Source organism: Panthera uncia, assembly GCF_023721935.1.
Source record: "Panthera uncia isolate 11264 chromosome C1 unlocalized genomic scaffold, Puncia_PCG_1.0 HiC_scaffold_4, whole genome shotgun sequence".
Taxonomy (NCBI): domain Eukaryota; kingdom Metazoa; phylum Chordata; class Mammalia; order Carnivora; family Felidae; genus Panthera; species Panthera uncia.
The window spans coordinates 61,982,710-61,997,961 of NW_026057585.1; the positions used below are offsets into that span (position 1 = coordinate 61,982,710).

A 15,252-nucleotide genomic window follows, 5' to 3' on the forward strand; every position below is an offset into this window, starting at 1 on the left:
GAAGAGAAGAGAAAAGAAAAGGTACATGGCTACTTTTTAAAATAAAATAATTTAAAATTATATCTGCTTTATAATTTTAGTGGAAAATTCATATTCTTTCCACATAGATAACCTATGAAATTGAATAGAAGAACAATAAGAAGACGACTCCTGTTTTTAACCACTAGAACATTAATTCTGGGTATTTCTGCCTGGATCTTTATGTGGCCGAGGGGCCGGAGATCCCCCAGTCTCATCACTGATGTAGAGGAAAAAGCAGGTCTGAACCCCGCTTGCCCCCTACTGCGACACTTGGGGCAATTTCTCCCTCTCTGAACCACAGGCTCTTGGTTGGTAACATGCGCGGGAAGATTCTAACCTGAGAGTGTGCCATCAGACTGCAGGGTGGGGAGAGGCCAGGCAGGAGCCTGGGAAGGGACTGCCCGCAGGGAGGGTGTGGCCAGGCCTCACACCCTCCCTCCTCCAGGCTGCCCCTGGTGACAGGGCAGGAACCCGCTGAGTTCTCTGCATGGGGCCCCCAGTGCCAGGAGGCTGGAGCTGGGAGCTAGAGGCCAGAGACATGAACAAAATCTTCCCCCAGGTAAGAGTTGATTGATGGATTGATTTTTTTTTTCAAATTTTATTTCAGAAAGAAAGAGAGTGTGTGAGCAGGGGAGAGAGGCAGTGGGAGAGGGAGAGAGAAATCTCAAGCAGGCTCTCCATGCTCAGTGCAGAGCCCAACGTGGGGCTTGATCCCACAACCCTGGAATCATGATGCGAGCAGAAATCAAGAGTCGGTTGTTCAACCAACTGAGTCACCCAGGTGCCCCAAGAACAGCTTTAAAATGGCTCCTGACCTGGGGGAGTCAACCCGGGGCAAGGAGTGGGCAGTAAAGTGGTGAGGTGCTAGGTGGCCCAGGTCCCCCTTGCTCTGGAGGCTCCCTCCCAGATTGTAGGGGGCCCAGCAGGTGAACCAGCTGCACAGTTTGGGTGGTGGGTGCTGGAAGGGGGACAGAGGAGCCAGGTGGACAGGAGGCCAGGGGAGGGAGCCATCACCATTATGGGAGGGGGCAAGGAAAGCCCCTCCAAGGAGGAGCCCAAGCCAGTTTGAAGGAGGAATGTTTGCCAAGTGGAGAGAAAGGCATTGCAGGCAGAGGGCACAGTCTAGGCGCAGGTGTGGAATCGAGAAGCAGGTCTGAGACACTTAGCACGCTGGCGTATGGGGGCCTGTGGTTCCATGGAAGACTCTCCGTGACCCTTCTGAAAACCCGTTCTGTCTCTTGGGCAGGGAGATGGCGATGGCAATGCTGCTGCTGGAACCAAAGCCCTCCCTGGAGGGGAAGGTAAAGGACAGAGGGCTCCCAGGTGGGGCTCCCTTGAGGCTGGACCACGGCTACAGACGCATGAAGAGGGCTCCCCACGGCTCCCACTGTCCCTCGGACCTCTGCCCCTATGCTAATGTCACCGGCTCCCAGCTTCCTGGCCAGCCCTGCTGACGGTCACCTGCTTAAGAGGCTTGTTCTTTCTCTCCATGCGTTCGTTGAGCGCCTACTGTGCGCTGCCTATCACAGACCCCGCGCCACATACAGCGCCCCCTGTAACCTATAGAGGGAAGAGCTCTGGAGCCAAAGCCCTGACTGAGTGCATGACCTGGGCTCTGCTCTTTACCTCTGAGGGATAAAGTGGGCAGGATCACATACTTAGCACCTCCATTGTGACACTCACGGTGTACCCAGCACAGTTTGCTTTCCCTTTATGCAGTAAAGGAAGGAAGGAACGCACATCTATTGAGCCCTGTCTTGGCCCACTTCTGTCACCGAGGAAACAGAACCAGAGAGGCGGATGATAATAATAATAATGGCTATAAAGAATCAACCCCCCTTGTATGTGCCTGGCACTGTATGGCCTCTTTTTAATCCCCAGGCCGCTCCGGGAAGGGGTCCTGTTTGGGGCAGTAACAAGACGGGGCAGCTGAGGAGAAGGGAGTTTGGGGAACTTGGCCAAACTGGGATCCCACACAGCTGGGAGGTGGGAGAGGTGGAGTTCAAATTCGACCTGGGGTTCCTCTGGCTGCAAAGCCCCTGCGTCCCTGTGGCTCCACACCGGGGCTTGTGTATTTCCCAGTGCGGCTCCCGGTGGGCGTGGCTGTGGAACAGTCTGGGTTCCCGTCTGTCCGGAACGGATTGGCGCCCGAGGGCTTTTTAGCTTTGCCGAGCGGCATCTTCACCTGGGCTCAGGCCCTGGTGCCGCCAATGGGTCTCAAGCGTCTCCCGCGACACCCCGCCCGCAGCCCGTGCTGCACAAATATTTGAGGAGCAGCTGCTTGGCTGACCAGGCTCCCCGCTGTCTCCCTGGTTACCGGAGTTTACTCTGTGTCTGCCACCGACCAGGACTGCGGGGGTTGGGGATTTTCAGTTCATGCTGCATCGCTTGTTCTAGCTCCTCTCCCAGGGCACACCTTCAGGGGCTCCAGCCACTTGCCCTTCCCTGCGCGCCCTCCGTCAAGCCTTCACTCTTACACTCTCTACCTGGGATGCCTTGTCCTTGCACCCTCCCCTCACCTGCCTGTGGAACTCCCACCTGTGCTTCCCATACCCCTCCGTCCAGGAGCCATGCCACCTTGCTCATGCCTGCTCGACACTTAGTGCCTGGCACCGGAGCTGCCTGTGTCCAGGTGCCCATCTGACAGGCGGGCAAGCACAGAGTAGGCAGCTCCGGAAATGTGAGTGGACTGGAGGGAAGTGACATGAACTCACCCGAACTGGGGGCCCTCCTGTGTCTCTGGGATCTCTAGGTCAGAGTGGTCACAAAGCACCTACTGTGTGTCTTGCCTCTCAACGGGACCCTGGAGACCTAGAGATGCCTAAGACCTGTCTCGCTCCCTTTTCTGCAATAACTGTGGCCCAGAGGACAGGACAGCAGTGGGCACCCACACTCTTCCTTTTCCCCATCCATGCCTTGTCCTCTAAGTACAACAACAAGCTTGCAGGGCATAAGGACCAGAGCCATGACTACTGTTTTTCTGTCCTTTACAGAGCAGGGCACCTCATAGGTCCTTAATAAAGCTTTCTTTCATTATTTTCATGAGGAAGCAAAATTTAAAGGAGCCAGGGAAGTTAAAGGAGCAGGATGTCTCCTCTCACAGTTATTTCCACAGTGCTTAGGATACAGCTTGGCACATAGTCGGTGCTCAGCAAACAATAATAGCTAAAGCCTTTAGAGCACTTACTATGTGCCAAGCTCTGCTCTTATCCGTTAACTAGCTTAGCTTACCCCTCTCAACAACCCTAAGGTAGGTATTATGACCCCCATTTTCCACGTGAGGAAATAGGCCTAGAAAAATAAAGTGGTTTCTCAGTATGGTCCAGTTGGGATCCTAACCTGCATCCTGGCTGGCTCCAAAATGGACAATCAGCTGGCATCGTGCAAAGGGCACGACTCATGTCCCAGCTCTGCACAAGGTGACCTGGACATTTTCTTCTCTGAGCCTCAGTTTCCTCATCCATAAAATAAAGGTTCTTTTTGAAAATTAATGACTATGAAGGCCCGCTTTAGTTTTTCCCCAGGCAGGGGCTCACCAAGCAGGTGGGCATCTCTCTTGGCCCCCTGAGGAGAAGTCCTCGAGGGAGGACATCTGGGTGAGGGCAGTGGAGGAGTGACTGGGATGTTTATTCTGACATGTTTATCACTGGCCAGCTACTGGCCAGGGCGAGGGATGGGTGCTTGGTGGAGGTGGGCCCACAGGCAGGACTGGGAGCATCGTGGAAGGCTCAGGCACCCCCTCCTCCAGGGAGCCCTTCCTGCCCCTGCACCCCTAGGAGGGGAGGCATACCTATAGGGGCCAGGGATTAGGATCCCTAGCTGCTTGGTCACTGGTTTCCCACCCCGTACATCATAGGTTTTGGCTCCCTCTGTTGCTCACGCCGAGGCACCTGCTTCTCAGCCTTCTTGCTCCTGCTTCTGGTGATTCTTGCAGCCCTGATCGCCCTGGTCACCATCCTTGGACTCCCCCTGCGCACACCAGGTCAGTGTGGTCAAGAGAGGGTGGGCTGGACTTACCAGGAGGGGATCCGGGGACAGGGAGATAAGGAATCCTAACGCCGCTGGCTGCTCCACGAACAGGCTTTGGGACAATTCCCAGGGTGTGTGCGCAGACACAGCCCACATGCACGTCTGAGCTGCCATTTGCACATCTGTGATAGGAGTTATTGAGAGGACCGGCTCTGACATCACCTTCCTCAGGAATCCTCCCTGGCCCATAGGCTAGGCCATGTGTCTCGATCCCCACAGCCCCACATACTTCCTCTTCCCCTGGCCTGGCTATCCTGGGAGGTGCCGTCTACCTGTGTATCTGCCTCCACCATAAAGGACAGGGACGTGTCTGGTACATCCCCGCAGCCCTGACTTCAGTGCTGAACCCCAACACAGTCTCTGCCTCGTGGAGCTCGCAGTTTGGAGATTAAAGGACATTCATCAAATAAGCACCTGAAGGCAGGATTAATGGGGGCTCTGCGAGGCTGGAACAGGGGCACTGACCCAGTCTAGGAGTCACGTGGGCACCCTGAGAGGTGAAAGGGAGCCGAGCCATGAAGAAAAAGTGGGAACTGGTTACTGGAGGGGGTGGCAGGAAAAATGTCCTGGGCACAGGCAACCCCATGTGTAGAGTCCCTGGGATGAGAGGAAACATGAGGAGAAGGAGAGACTGCAGGAGGCCAGGGGACACCCAGGGCAAGAGCAGGGGGTGAGGCAGGTGCCCAGGGCCTCAGGGCTGTCCTGGGGAGGGGTCACCATCCAGAGAGCCATGGGAAGGGGCTTAAGCTGGGGGTGGGGTGTCATTTCTGAGAGAGGTCTCTGGAGCCAGGTGGGGGGGTATAAGGGGACAATGTGGGGGTAGGGGATAAAATCCACAGTACTCTATGTGCCTGTGCAAGAACACGGGCACTGACGGTAGACATGAACACATGTGGAGCTGCACTCATGTGCCCGTGAATGACACGTATGTCTGTATGTGTGTGTCAGTGTGTGTGTGGGTGTCTGTGTGTGTGTTCGTGTGCATGTGTGTGCACATGTCTGAGTATGTGCATGTATGTCACTGTGTGTATGTATGTGTGACAATGTGAGTATCTCTGAGAGTCAGTCCCCCTCCTAGAAGCCAAGCTAGCTCCGGGAGGTGAGACGTGGTTCATGGGTGCCCAAACACACGTGCACAGCCCCGATCCCATCTCCAACCTGCACGCACGTATATATACACAGGCACAGCCCGTGGGGCCAGGGCGACCCCCCCACTTGTCTGCCAGTCTCTCTCCTTTAGTTCTTTGGAGCAGCCACGGGGTGGGTGTTCCCCCCAGTGGGATGGAAGAGAAGACTCTCAGCTGGACACTGGGGGACGAGCCTCAGCCTCAGGGAAGAGCCAGCCCCAGCAGGCCTGGGCTATCAGCGGCGGGACTGGGCCTTGCATCTGTCTGAGCCTCACTTTTCTCATCTGTAAAGTGGGGCTAATGATGACACCTCACAGGGCTTTTTGGGGAAACAGTAGAGTACAAATGTGAAAGGGCTCTGCAGCCCATGAAGTTGTGCCCACAGGTAAGGGGCTGTGGCCTAACGGTCCCCAGCAGGCCCCACTAGATTGCTCCTGCCAACCTGACCTTGGCACCAGGACCTCCACCATTAAAACCACTTCATGGACTGGAACGCTGCCCTCAGGGGCCTCCATGGGACTGGCCCTAAGCTCTCAGTAAACGAGGGAACCATGACTCTGCCTGCTCTCTGTGGTAGGGTCATTCACACACAAGATTTCATGTAATCTCTCCAGCAGTCCTATGGGCTTTGTGCTCTGATCTCCATTGTACAGACAAGGAATCTGAGACTCAGAGAGGTCAAGTAGTCTGCCCAAGGTCACACAGCTGGCAAATGGTAGAGTGGGGGCTTGGACCTCATCTCCATCACCATCCCGCCAGGGTCACACCTGGTCCTGTGGGCAGGCTCAGTGTAAGGCTCAGCTTCAGGTACTCGTGATGTCCTTGTAAGCACCGCTCTTGAGCCTCCAGGGTGTCTCCCTGCCAACTCAGGCGTCCAGACCTGTGTGACACTGATGAACAGGACAGGCTTCCTGTGCCACGACCGGAGGAGCTGCGTCCCAGCCAGCAGGGTCTGTGATGGCGTCCACACCTGTGCCCAGGGCGAGGATGAGGACGAGGCCATGTGCCGTGAGTACCTGCTCAGTCCTGCCCTGCCCCGAGTGGGCCCCTCCAGCGCCCATTTGCGGTTGCCCCCCACTCTGTTCTCCCTGCAGCCATACTGAAGCTCTACACTCCCCAGTCTACCAGGCACCTTCATGTCCCCCAGCCTTTGCTTGTATGGTACCCTCAGCCAGGAGCACTGTCCTCACCCTGTCCCAGGCACATGCACACATACATGCCCATGCTAAGAAGGTCTTTGCTCTGTGCATCTCCACTCCCTGAGAACCTGTATCCATCTTTCAAGGTAGAGTTCAAGTGTTAACTCCACCAGGAAACCTTCCCTGACTCTCAAAGTAGGTTAATTCCCTCCCCTGGGCTCCCATAGCCCCCGTGCTTCCCCCTGTCCCAGCCCTACTCACATTGGCACATTGGCCACCCCCACCAGACTGTGAACCCCTCTAGGGCAGGCCTGGTCTACTTGGTCTGGGGCTCCAGTTCCTGGCAGAGGACTAGATCTGGGATGATTTCCTGAATCAATGATGGAATGAGTGAATGAGTGGGAAAACCTGGTCCCAGAACTTAGAGACCTGACAGTACTCAGGAGAGAAAAACCATGGCTGTGTAGACGAGGCACTTTCCATGTAGGAGGGAGAGTCTACTGTGTTGGAGTGGGGTAGGGGGGAGCGGATGGGGAAAGGGTCACTTTATCGTGGACACGCTAGACTAGAGGAGATGTTAAAGGTCATCTGGTCCATGTCCCAGCTCATGCTCAAATGCCCTCATAACAAACCTAATAAAGGCCACCGAGCCTCTGCTTGCATACGTGTAGGATGGGGGGCTCACTACAGCGTGAGGCACTGCTCCCCTCCTTCATCACTAGTTTCCATGGGAATGTCTCCCTTGTGCCAAGTTTAGAGCTGTCTCCCTGCAGCATCCTTGATTGGTTCCAACTCTGTTCTCTCATCTGAACCACATTTTAATCTATCTTCCATGATGGGGGCACTGCATGGATTTGCAGATTGCTCTCTCGCCTACCGTGAGAGTCTCCTTCCTTGGGCCACACTCTGAACTCCTACAGTCATCCCCTCATGCTTGGTTTTCTCCATTCCACCAGCACACCATAGGACACACACCAGCTACCCTTGTCCCTCTCCCTGGTCGGGCTCCAGAAGCATCCATGACGTTTCTGGCTGGCCCTGGCTTGTCCAAGGAACAAAGGCTTTTCCATTCCCAAAGGCCTTTCATGATGTGGCCTGAGTTTATGTGAATTTTTGGTAGCTCTTTCACCCCTCTAACACAGAACCCACTTGCAAGAATGGTGCTCTGATGCCCTCTCACAAAGTATGTGAACCCGCATCCTCTGAGTTCTGGTGCCCGAATGCAAGATTTCATGTTTACGCTTGTTATGTTCCTGTTGGAGGCTTCCTGGAGGTGAAGGAACTTGAACCTGGACTTAAAAGTGGGATGGTTTTGGAGAGGTGTCAAGAAGGACATTTCCGGAGGAAGGAATAGTGCAAGCCCTGGTGTGGGGTGGGCATGCACCAGAGCCAAGCCGGAAATGAGGAAGGGAGATGCCACTCTCTGGGCATCTTGTTGGGCAGACAGGGAAAGAGCACTCCTCTGCCCTTGACGTGACGTCCGCCCCAGGAAACCTCCTTGTGAGCCCGTTTGGCAACTGCCAGGGTGGACAGGACAATCCACCTCCTGATAGATGTCTGGAGGCCGGATGTGGACTTCCCCCTGCTTCACCTGTCTCCCTGTAGGGGATGTGCCCCAGAGCCTCCCCAGCTTCCTCGTGGCCCGCTGTGGAGACCCGTCTTCCTGGATCTACTCGGACCAAAAGTGTGATGGCATTAACAACTGCGGGGACTGCTCAGATGAACTGAGCCCAGGTAAGGGTCTGGGCACAGGCCGGGCTGGGGCAGGTGACCAGGCAGTGGCCAAAGGGCAGAAGTTGACCAGAGAATCTCAGAGGTTCCCCCCACCTCCCCTTCTCACATACCATGAAGTTCTCCACCCCTGCTTGAATGCCTCCAGTGGCGGAGTGCTCACTACCACTCCAGGTGGCTCCTGCTGGAGGGTTATTCTTCTGTGGTGGGGAGCTCACCCTCAAGGGCACAGATGAGGAAACTGGGGCCCAGAGGGTGGTCACGCAAAGAGTACGTACATGGCTGAACTGGGATGTGAACCCGAGTTTCCTTCATCCCCTCTGTACCTCCCAAAAGCCCTGTGAGGAAGCAGCATAGGAATCACTGGCCCCAAATTCATATGTAGGTAAACTGAGGCCAGAGAAGGGACTTAATAGAATAAGTGATAGGAAAGAAGCATGGGTATAAACCCAGGTCTCCTGACCCCAAGTCTGAAGCTCTTTCACTGCCCAGACTTTCCTTTCAATCTCTTCCCCATTGTTCAATCAACAAACGTGTTCCGAGCACTGTTAGGGGCTGGCCCTGGTGCCAGGTTCTGCTGGGGGATAGTCAGGAGTCAAACATGTGTCCTACCCTCAGGACTAACATCACGTTGATGCCAAAAGGAAGTGCTGGGTTCCAAAAACCCTAGAGAGGGTTTGCGGGGCGGTCAGTGGGGGGGGGGGGGGTAAGAATCAAGGGAGACTTCTCAGAAGAGGCACTGTTCAACAGGTTTTAACAGGCAGATGCTGAGTGTGCAAGAAGCACACTGGAGGCCCAGGGTACAGGGTGAAGGCAGGAAGTCTGTGAGCCATCCTCCGAGAGTCGCCATAAGTTGGCTGGCGTGGCTGAGTCAGAGCGAGGGAGGGAAGCCGGGCTGCGGGAGACAATATGCTCCCCTTAATATCCCACACTGACCATGGGCCTGGCACTTTGCTTATCTTCCTTAATAACATCCTTGAGCAGATGAGGAAAGTGAGGCTCAGACAGGGTAAGGCTGTGTGTGGTCACATAGCCTATGATTTGGGGAGTCTAAATTCTGTCTCCCACTGGGAGATAAGGCATACAGGCGACCCATGTCTGATGGGGTGGCTCTATGGGGAGCTATGGCAGATTTCAGAGCCAGGGGTGGGCGGGTGCCTAGGGCACTCCAGGACACAGCAGCGGCCCTTCTGCTGGCTCTTGTGCCCACAGTGACTGCATGCCCACCCTGTGGCCCCGGCTGGTGGCGCTGCCCCTCCATTGTCTTCAAGTACTGTGACTGCATCCCAAGGGTCCTGTGCCGTGACCACATGCAGCACTGCTCCGACTGGTCTGATGAATACTCCTGTCCTGGACCCTGAGGGGGCCACCCGGGCCAGGCTGGGAGGCTGGCTGGAACGGCACTCATAACCCTTCACACGAGCATCACATCCAAGAACGTGAGGGCAGGAAGGAGGCTACGAGATCATCTAGTGGGACCATGCACCACTGCCTGTGAACAAGAATCCCCTCTCCTGGGGGGCGCCTGGGTGGCTCAGTCGATTAAATCTCAAACTCCTGATTTTGGCTCAGGTCATGATCTCAGGGTTGTGAGTTCGAGCCCTGCACCAGGCTCTGAGCTGAGCATGGAGCCTACTTAAGAATCTCTCTCTCCCTCTCACTCTGCCCCTCCCCTGCTTGCTCCCTCTCTTAAAAAACTGCCTCTCCTGCCTTCAAGTTGGTCAGCCTCTCCTTGAATGCCTACAGTGATAAGGGCTCACTACCGTAATAGGCAGCTCCTAAGATGAATGGAATCTGCCTCCATGATTTTGGGCCTGTTTCTGGGCGACACAGAAGAAATATGTTCCTCTGCCCTAAGACAGGCTTGCAGATCCTGACCTTGTACCCCTTAGAAAAAGGTTAAGTCTGGGCCTTAAAAAACCAAGCTAAGGAATTTAGCTCTTAGGGATGGAACATACATGTGAAGTGTATGCCACTTTCTGCCCCTCTGGTACCTAAGACAAACGGCCGGGCTCACGTGCAGCCTTAGCATTTTTCTCAACACGGTAGTCCCAGCGAGTGCTACTGATTGATCACAGAAGATTGCATATGAGGCAGGGTACGGGCCATTCAGCCATTGGGAAGCTGTCACCGGAGGCTCTGAGCCGAAGAATAGAAGGTCAGGAGAAAGCGAAGCTTGAGGAGCTGCTCACTGCCCATTCTCCACCCTACCACTCCCCACCCTCTACCCTGTGACCAGCTGCCCAGCCAAACAGCCCAGGTTTCCTGAAGTAGGTATTATATTTTGGTGCTGGTGTCTGAGTGAATGAACTGTTTCTTTGAATACTTTCTGGTTTCACAATAGCCAGACAGACGAGGACGGTATCCCCATTGAACAGATGAGAAAACTGAGGCCCAGAGGAAGAAATGGCTTGCTCAGGTCATACAGCAAAGACAGTGCTGGAACTGGAACTCAAGCATGGTCTCTGGTCTCTAGGCTCTGAAGCCTTTCCTGCTACCAATGTGATTATACCTTGGCCAGGAACAGAATCTCTGTGGGGTATTTAAACAAGGTAGCTTGAAGGGCAGAATGTGGCCTGCCCTTATTCCAAAAGAGAGACTTAGAATCTGGCCAACAAGAGGGTTCCTGTTGAAGGAGACAGACATATCTCCATTGGAAATTAATTGGTTTTATATAGCAGTCTTTTGTGAGTTTTGAGTTGAAAATGAGCATCTGAGAGATTGCTGAGCTCCAGTTCATCCTTTGACTCACTGCACAGCCTCCGTGCACCTGCTGTGGGCCAAGCCAGGGCCAGGCACCCAAGAGTGAAGACAGCTGGATCCCAGCACACGAGGAACAGAGTCTCATGGGGGAGGCACCTCACACGTAGAGGGATGGATGGGCAACAGGAAATGCTGGGATCAGGGCACCAAGGAGAGGCCTTTGGGGAGTGAGGATACAATCATGTCCCCGACACTGACGACCTGAGGACCAGCTCCTGGAACAAGGTGCCTCAGGGATGCTGGTTGAGGGATGGTCGGCCCAGGGCTCTGGCACTCTTGGCTGAGCTTCATTCCAACCAATGGCACAAGTGAGGCACTTCTGACACCTGGTCCAGAGCAAGGACACTTGGGCTGGCTCTGGAGGGTAGGAGAATTTCCAGGGGTAGAGGTGGAGGAGAAGGGCACTCCCCTCCAAGGGGCCAGTGTGAATGAAAGTATGGGTGTGTGACAGGGCACAGCTCGGCCAAGGAATGCCCAGCAGGCCAGAGAGGCCAAAGCATGGGCTGGGGGTAGGAGACAGTAGGAGACAAGGTGAGGAGGCAAAGAGGGATGTGATCCCTCAGGGCACAGCTTGTCACGCTTCATCCTAAGGGCAGTGGGCATCATCGGGGCCAAGGAGCAAGGAAGTTTTCTGGACCTCTGATGAACTTTAATTGCAATAATCCAAGAAAGAGATGCCAGCACTTGGACCAACTGGGCAGAGGGGGTAGTCAAGGGCTACTTATGGGTGGGGAAACCTGGGCCTTAGGGCCCTATGGGAGCATGGGTGGGGGCAGGGAGAGGAGGGCCCTATGGGAGCATTGGGGGGCAGTGGGGAGAGGAGGGCCCTATGGGAGTGGGGTGGGGGGCGGGGAGAGGAGGTCCCTATGGGTGCCTGGGTGGGGGGGGGGCACGCGCGGGGAAAGGGAAAAGGAGATAGAGGAGTCCAGAGGCCTGAGAAGGAGTACAGTCCTCCCTCCCTGGGCCATGCCTTCTCCAACAGGACACCCGTCTCCAGGGGAAGAAAGGAACAAGGAACGTTCCAGAGGCACATTCCAGCACTCAGATATAATGTGTTTCCAATGCCCTGAGCCCTGGCTGTTGAAAACAAAGTTGCTGGGAGGAGGCCATGGGAATATGCCCTTAGTTTGCTCATACCAGTCAGCCTCAGTGGTTCAGGCAGCAGGAGAGTGCCCGGTTCCCGCCAGGGAAACATTTCTTATTGGTGCCATGGTTGGGCCCTGCAGAGTAGAGGCATGTGGACCCCAGTGGTCATCCAGTCCTGGGCTTCTTCAGTGGCCGCGGTTCTTTTCAGAAAGTGCCCGTTCGGGGTGCCTGGGTGGCTTAGTCGGTTGAGCGTCCGACTTCGGCTCAGGTCACGATCTCACGGTCCGTGAGTTCAAGCCCCGCGTTGGGCTCCGTGCTGACAGCTCGGAACCTGGAGCCTGCTTCAGATTCTGTGTCTCCCTCTCTCTCTGCCCCTCCCCCACTCAGGCTCTGTCTCTATCAAAAAATGAATAAACGTTAAAAAAAAGTTTTAAAAAAAGAAAGTGCCTGGAGGCCCCACTGTTTGCACATCATTTTACCCTCCTCTCTCCACCAAACCCCTCCACGGGCCCCTAGGAAGCACGTGAAAGATGCTTCCTTTCTCAGGACAGAGAAACAAGGCTGGGACAAACTTGTCCCAGTCCACGCAGTGTGCCAGTGGCAAGGCAAGGACTAAAAGCCAGCTTTCCAGGTGCACACAGTTGGCACTTGATGAGTGCTTACTATCAGCCACGCATGCACAGTTCTAAGTGAGAGCTTAACCCTCCGACCGGTCGGGGGCAGAGCCAGGGGCCTGGGCACTTAGCTGTGGCAGTCTGCTGTTGAACACCGGGAAGCTTCTGGTGGTGGTGATGCCTGAGTAGGGCCATGCAGGAGCCAAGTGGGAAGCAGGGACAGGGTAGCTCAGGCTGAAGCGTGCAGGCAGGGCACCCGGTGGCTGAGGGAATGTGAGACAGTACCCCGTGGCTGCAGTGTGAGGAAGAGCCTCCGACTCTGGGCTGCAGGGAGTAAACTTGACTCTGGAGACTGCAGGGTGCTGGCAGAGGTCTTTAGCAGGAGGAACACATTTGATTCTTCCTTCTGAGGAGGGGCTGCAAAGAAGTCTCTCTTCCGTGCATCAGGAATCATGATGTCATCGTCAAACTATCTTGCAGGCTCATTGAGAAGAAAAAGTGAGATCCAGAATGTGAACCCCGCTGGGAAACCTTAAAGATTTAAGCAGAAGAAAGGGGAGGGCCAAGCACTGTGCCAGGGACCTTTCACTTTAGTGACTATTAAAAGGCAACATTGAGTCAGCATGTAGTATCTGCCAAGCAGTGTCACAAACTTATCTACGTCTTGTCCCTTGTATCTCATTTCCCCTCGTGTTCGCAAACGTTCCAGGAACCTGGTTTGCTTATTCGCACTTTACAGAGGCACAGAGAGATAAAGTTACTTGCCTGAGATCACGTGGCCAGGATCAAACCTTAAGAGGTCCAGATCCAGAGCCTGTCGTACCCCCCACCCTGCCCCTTGACGTCTCACTCTTCCTCAGCCAGGATTCCCTGGAAGAGAGAGCTGGAGGCCAGGCCAGGGGGAACCGGCCTGTCAATAGGAGGTGGCTGCCGCTGGCAGAATGGCGTTTGTTCTTTTCTTGTTTATCGGTACTTCCTTTCAGAAAGAGGCAGGTGCCACAGCAACCTCCCAGACAACACTCATACGCCAGGTCCAGAAAGCCACAGAGCCCAGGGCGGCCAGCCAGGCCCCTCCCCTGGCTCACATTGGACAGAATGGCGGATTTAATGCCACAGGCTGAATCGAGAACCCAGGCAGCCAGCGTCAATATTTGCTATCTCCCTGGCCCCGGCTCCCTCCACCCCCCCCCCCCCCCCCCCCCCCCCCCCACCCCCGAGCCTGCACCCAGGGGCGGATGGATGAAATTTAAAGAGGCTCAGCCTTCACTGCAGGGCTTGCACTGGAAATCTGGTCTGCTTTAACCCTCTGTGGTCACTGTTCACCCAGGACTCTCCGTCCATCCTTGGACTCTCTGAACCACAGGTATTGGAAGTGGTGAGAAACTCAGAGCCCAGCCAGGCTTTTGACAAGAGGACACTGGGACCAGCTCAAAGTGGCACTGACTGTCTGCTGGGTGTCACTGGGATTCTGAGGGATATACAGCAACTCCAGGTCAAGGTAGAAGTGATTTCTCCGAATCCTCTTAAAAAAAAAATTATTGAGGTATAACTTACACGCAGTAAAGGCATAGATCTTAAGTATATGTTAATGAGTTTTTAAAAACAGCTTTATTGCGGGGCGCCTGGGTGGCCCCGTCGGTTAAGCGTCTGACTTCAGCTCAGGTCATGATCTCACAGTTCGTGAATTCAAGGCCCGCGTTGGGCTTTCTGCTGTCAGCACAGGGCACGCTTTGGATCCTCTGTCTCTCTCTCTCTCTCCCCCCACTTCCCTCTTGCTCTCTTGAAAATAAACATTTAAAAACACTTATAAAAATAGCTTTATCGAAGTATAATTGACATACAATAAGTAACACATATTTTAAGTGTACATTTTCATAAGTTTGACATAGGTACATACCCATGAATCTATTACAATCAAGATCGTGAACATATTCATCACCCTTTACCCTCACTCTCCCCAGTCCTTACTCTCATATTCAGGCAGACAGTGATTATCTTTCTTCAGTATAGTCTGTCCTTTTTTTTTTTTTTTTTTTACAATGTTATAGAAATAGAATCACATAGTATATACCCTTTTGGCCGGGCCGACTTCTTTGGCTCAGAATAACTATTATGAGGCTCACCCATGTTGTACCCTGCCTGATCAGCCTTCCTTCTTATTGGTGACTAGTATTCTTTTGTATGAATCTGCCACAATTGGTGCACTCCAGGCTGAAGAGAGGCACTCTTCAGTGACGCATTCATTTGTTAATGGATTTTGGATTACTCCCAATTTGGGCTATTACAAATGAAGCCCCTATGATCATTTATGTACAAATCTTTATCTGGACATGAGACTTTTCCTTTATCCTGGGGTAATACCTGCAAGTGAGATGGCTGGATGTTTACCTTTTTATGAAACTGCCTGTTTTCCGAAGTGGTTGTTGTATCATTTTACATTCCCACCGTTGCAACAGGAGAGTTCCCTTGCTCTGTATCCTTGCCGGCACTTGGTATGGCCAGCCTTTTTCATCATAGCTATTCTAGTAGGTGTGGGGCAGCATCTCGGGGTGATTTTACATTGCATTTCCTTAATGACTGATGATGTTGAGCATCTTTTCATGTGCTTACTTGTCATGTATATTTCTTCTTTAGTGAAGGGTTCCTTCAAATTCCTTACCCATTTTATTTTATTAGATTGCTTGTTTTTTCATTACTGGGCTTTGACGGTTTTTTATATACTCTGAACACATGTTCTTTATC

At 53.8% G+C, this 15,252-nt stretch overlaps 1 protein-coding gene across 1 annotated transcript; it reads left to right on the forward strand.

Annotated features, from left to right (window-relative positions):
- Window positions 1–480: 480 nt before the first annotated feature.
- LDLRAD1 (low density lipoprotein receptor class A domain containing 1) lies at window positions 481–9,820 on the forward strand. The gene is made up of 6 exons (XM_049617138.1): window positions 481–580; window positions 1,268–1,322; window positions 3,878–4,003; window positions 6,048–6,185; window positions 7,922–8,050; window positions 9,260–9,820. The coding sequence occupies exons 1-6, from the start codon at window positions 509–511 to the stop codon at window positions 9,406–9,408; spliced, it is 669 nt and encodes a 222-aa protein (XP_049473095.1). The 5' UTR covers window positions 481–508; the 3' UTR covers window positions 9,409–9,820.
- The last annotated feature ends 5,432 nt before the right edge of the window (window positions 9,821–15,252 follow it).

Excerpts from the sequence above, each read along its gene's own strand:
- LDLRAD1 (XM_049617138.1), top strand. The coding sequence starts at position 509 with ATGGGGCCCCCAGTGCCAGGAGGCTGGAGCTGGGAGCTAGAGGCCAGA. Across the intron at positions 1,323-3,877 it reads AGCCCTCCCTGGAGGGGAAG|GTTTTGGCTCCCTCTGTTGC; the intron begins GTAAAGGACAGA and ends CGTACATCATAG. Across the intron at positions 8,051-9,259 it reads CTCAGATGAACTGAGCCCAG|TGACTGCATGCCCACCCTGT; the intron begins GTAAGGGTCTGG and ends TTGTGCCCACAG.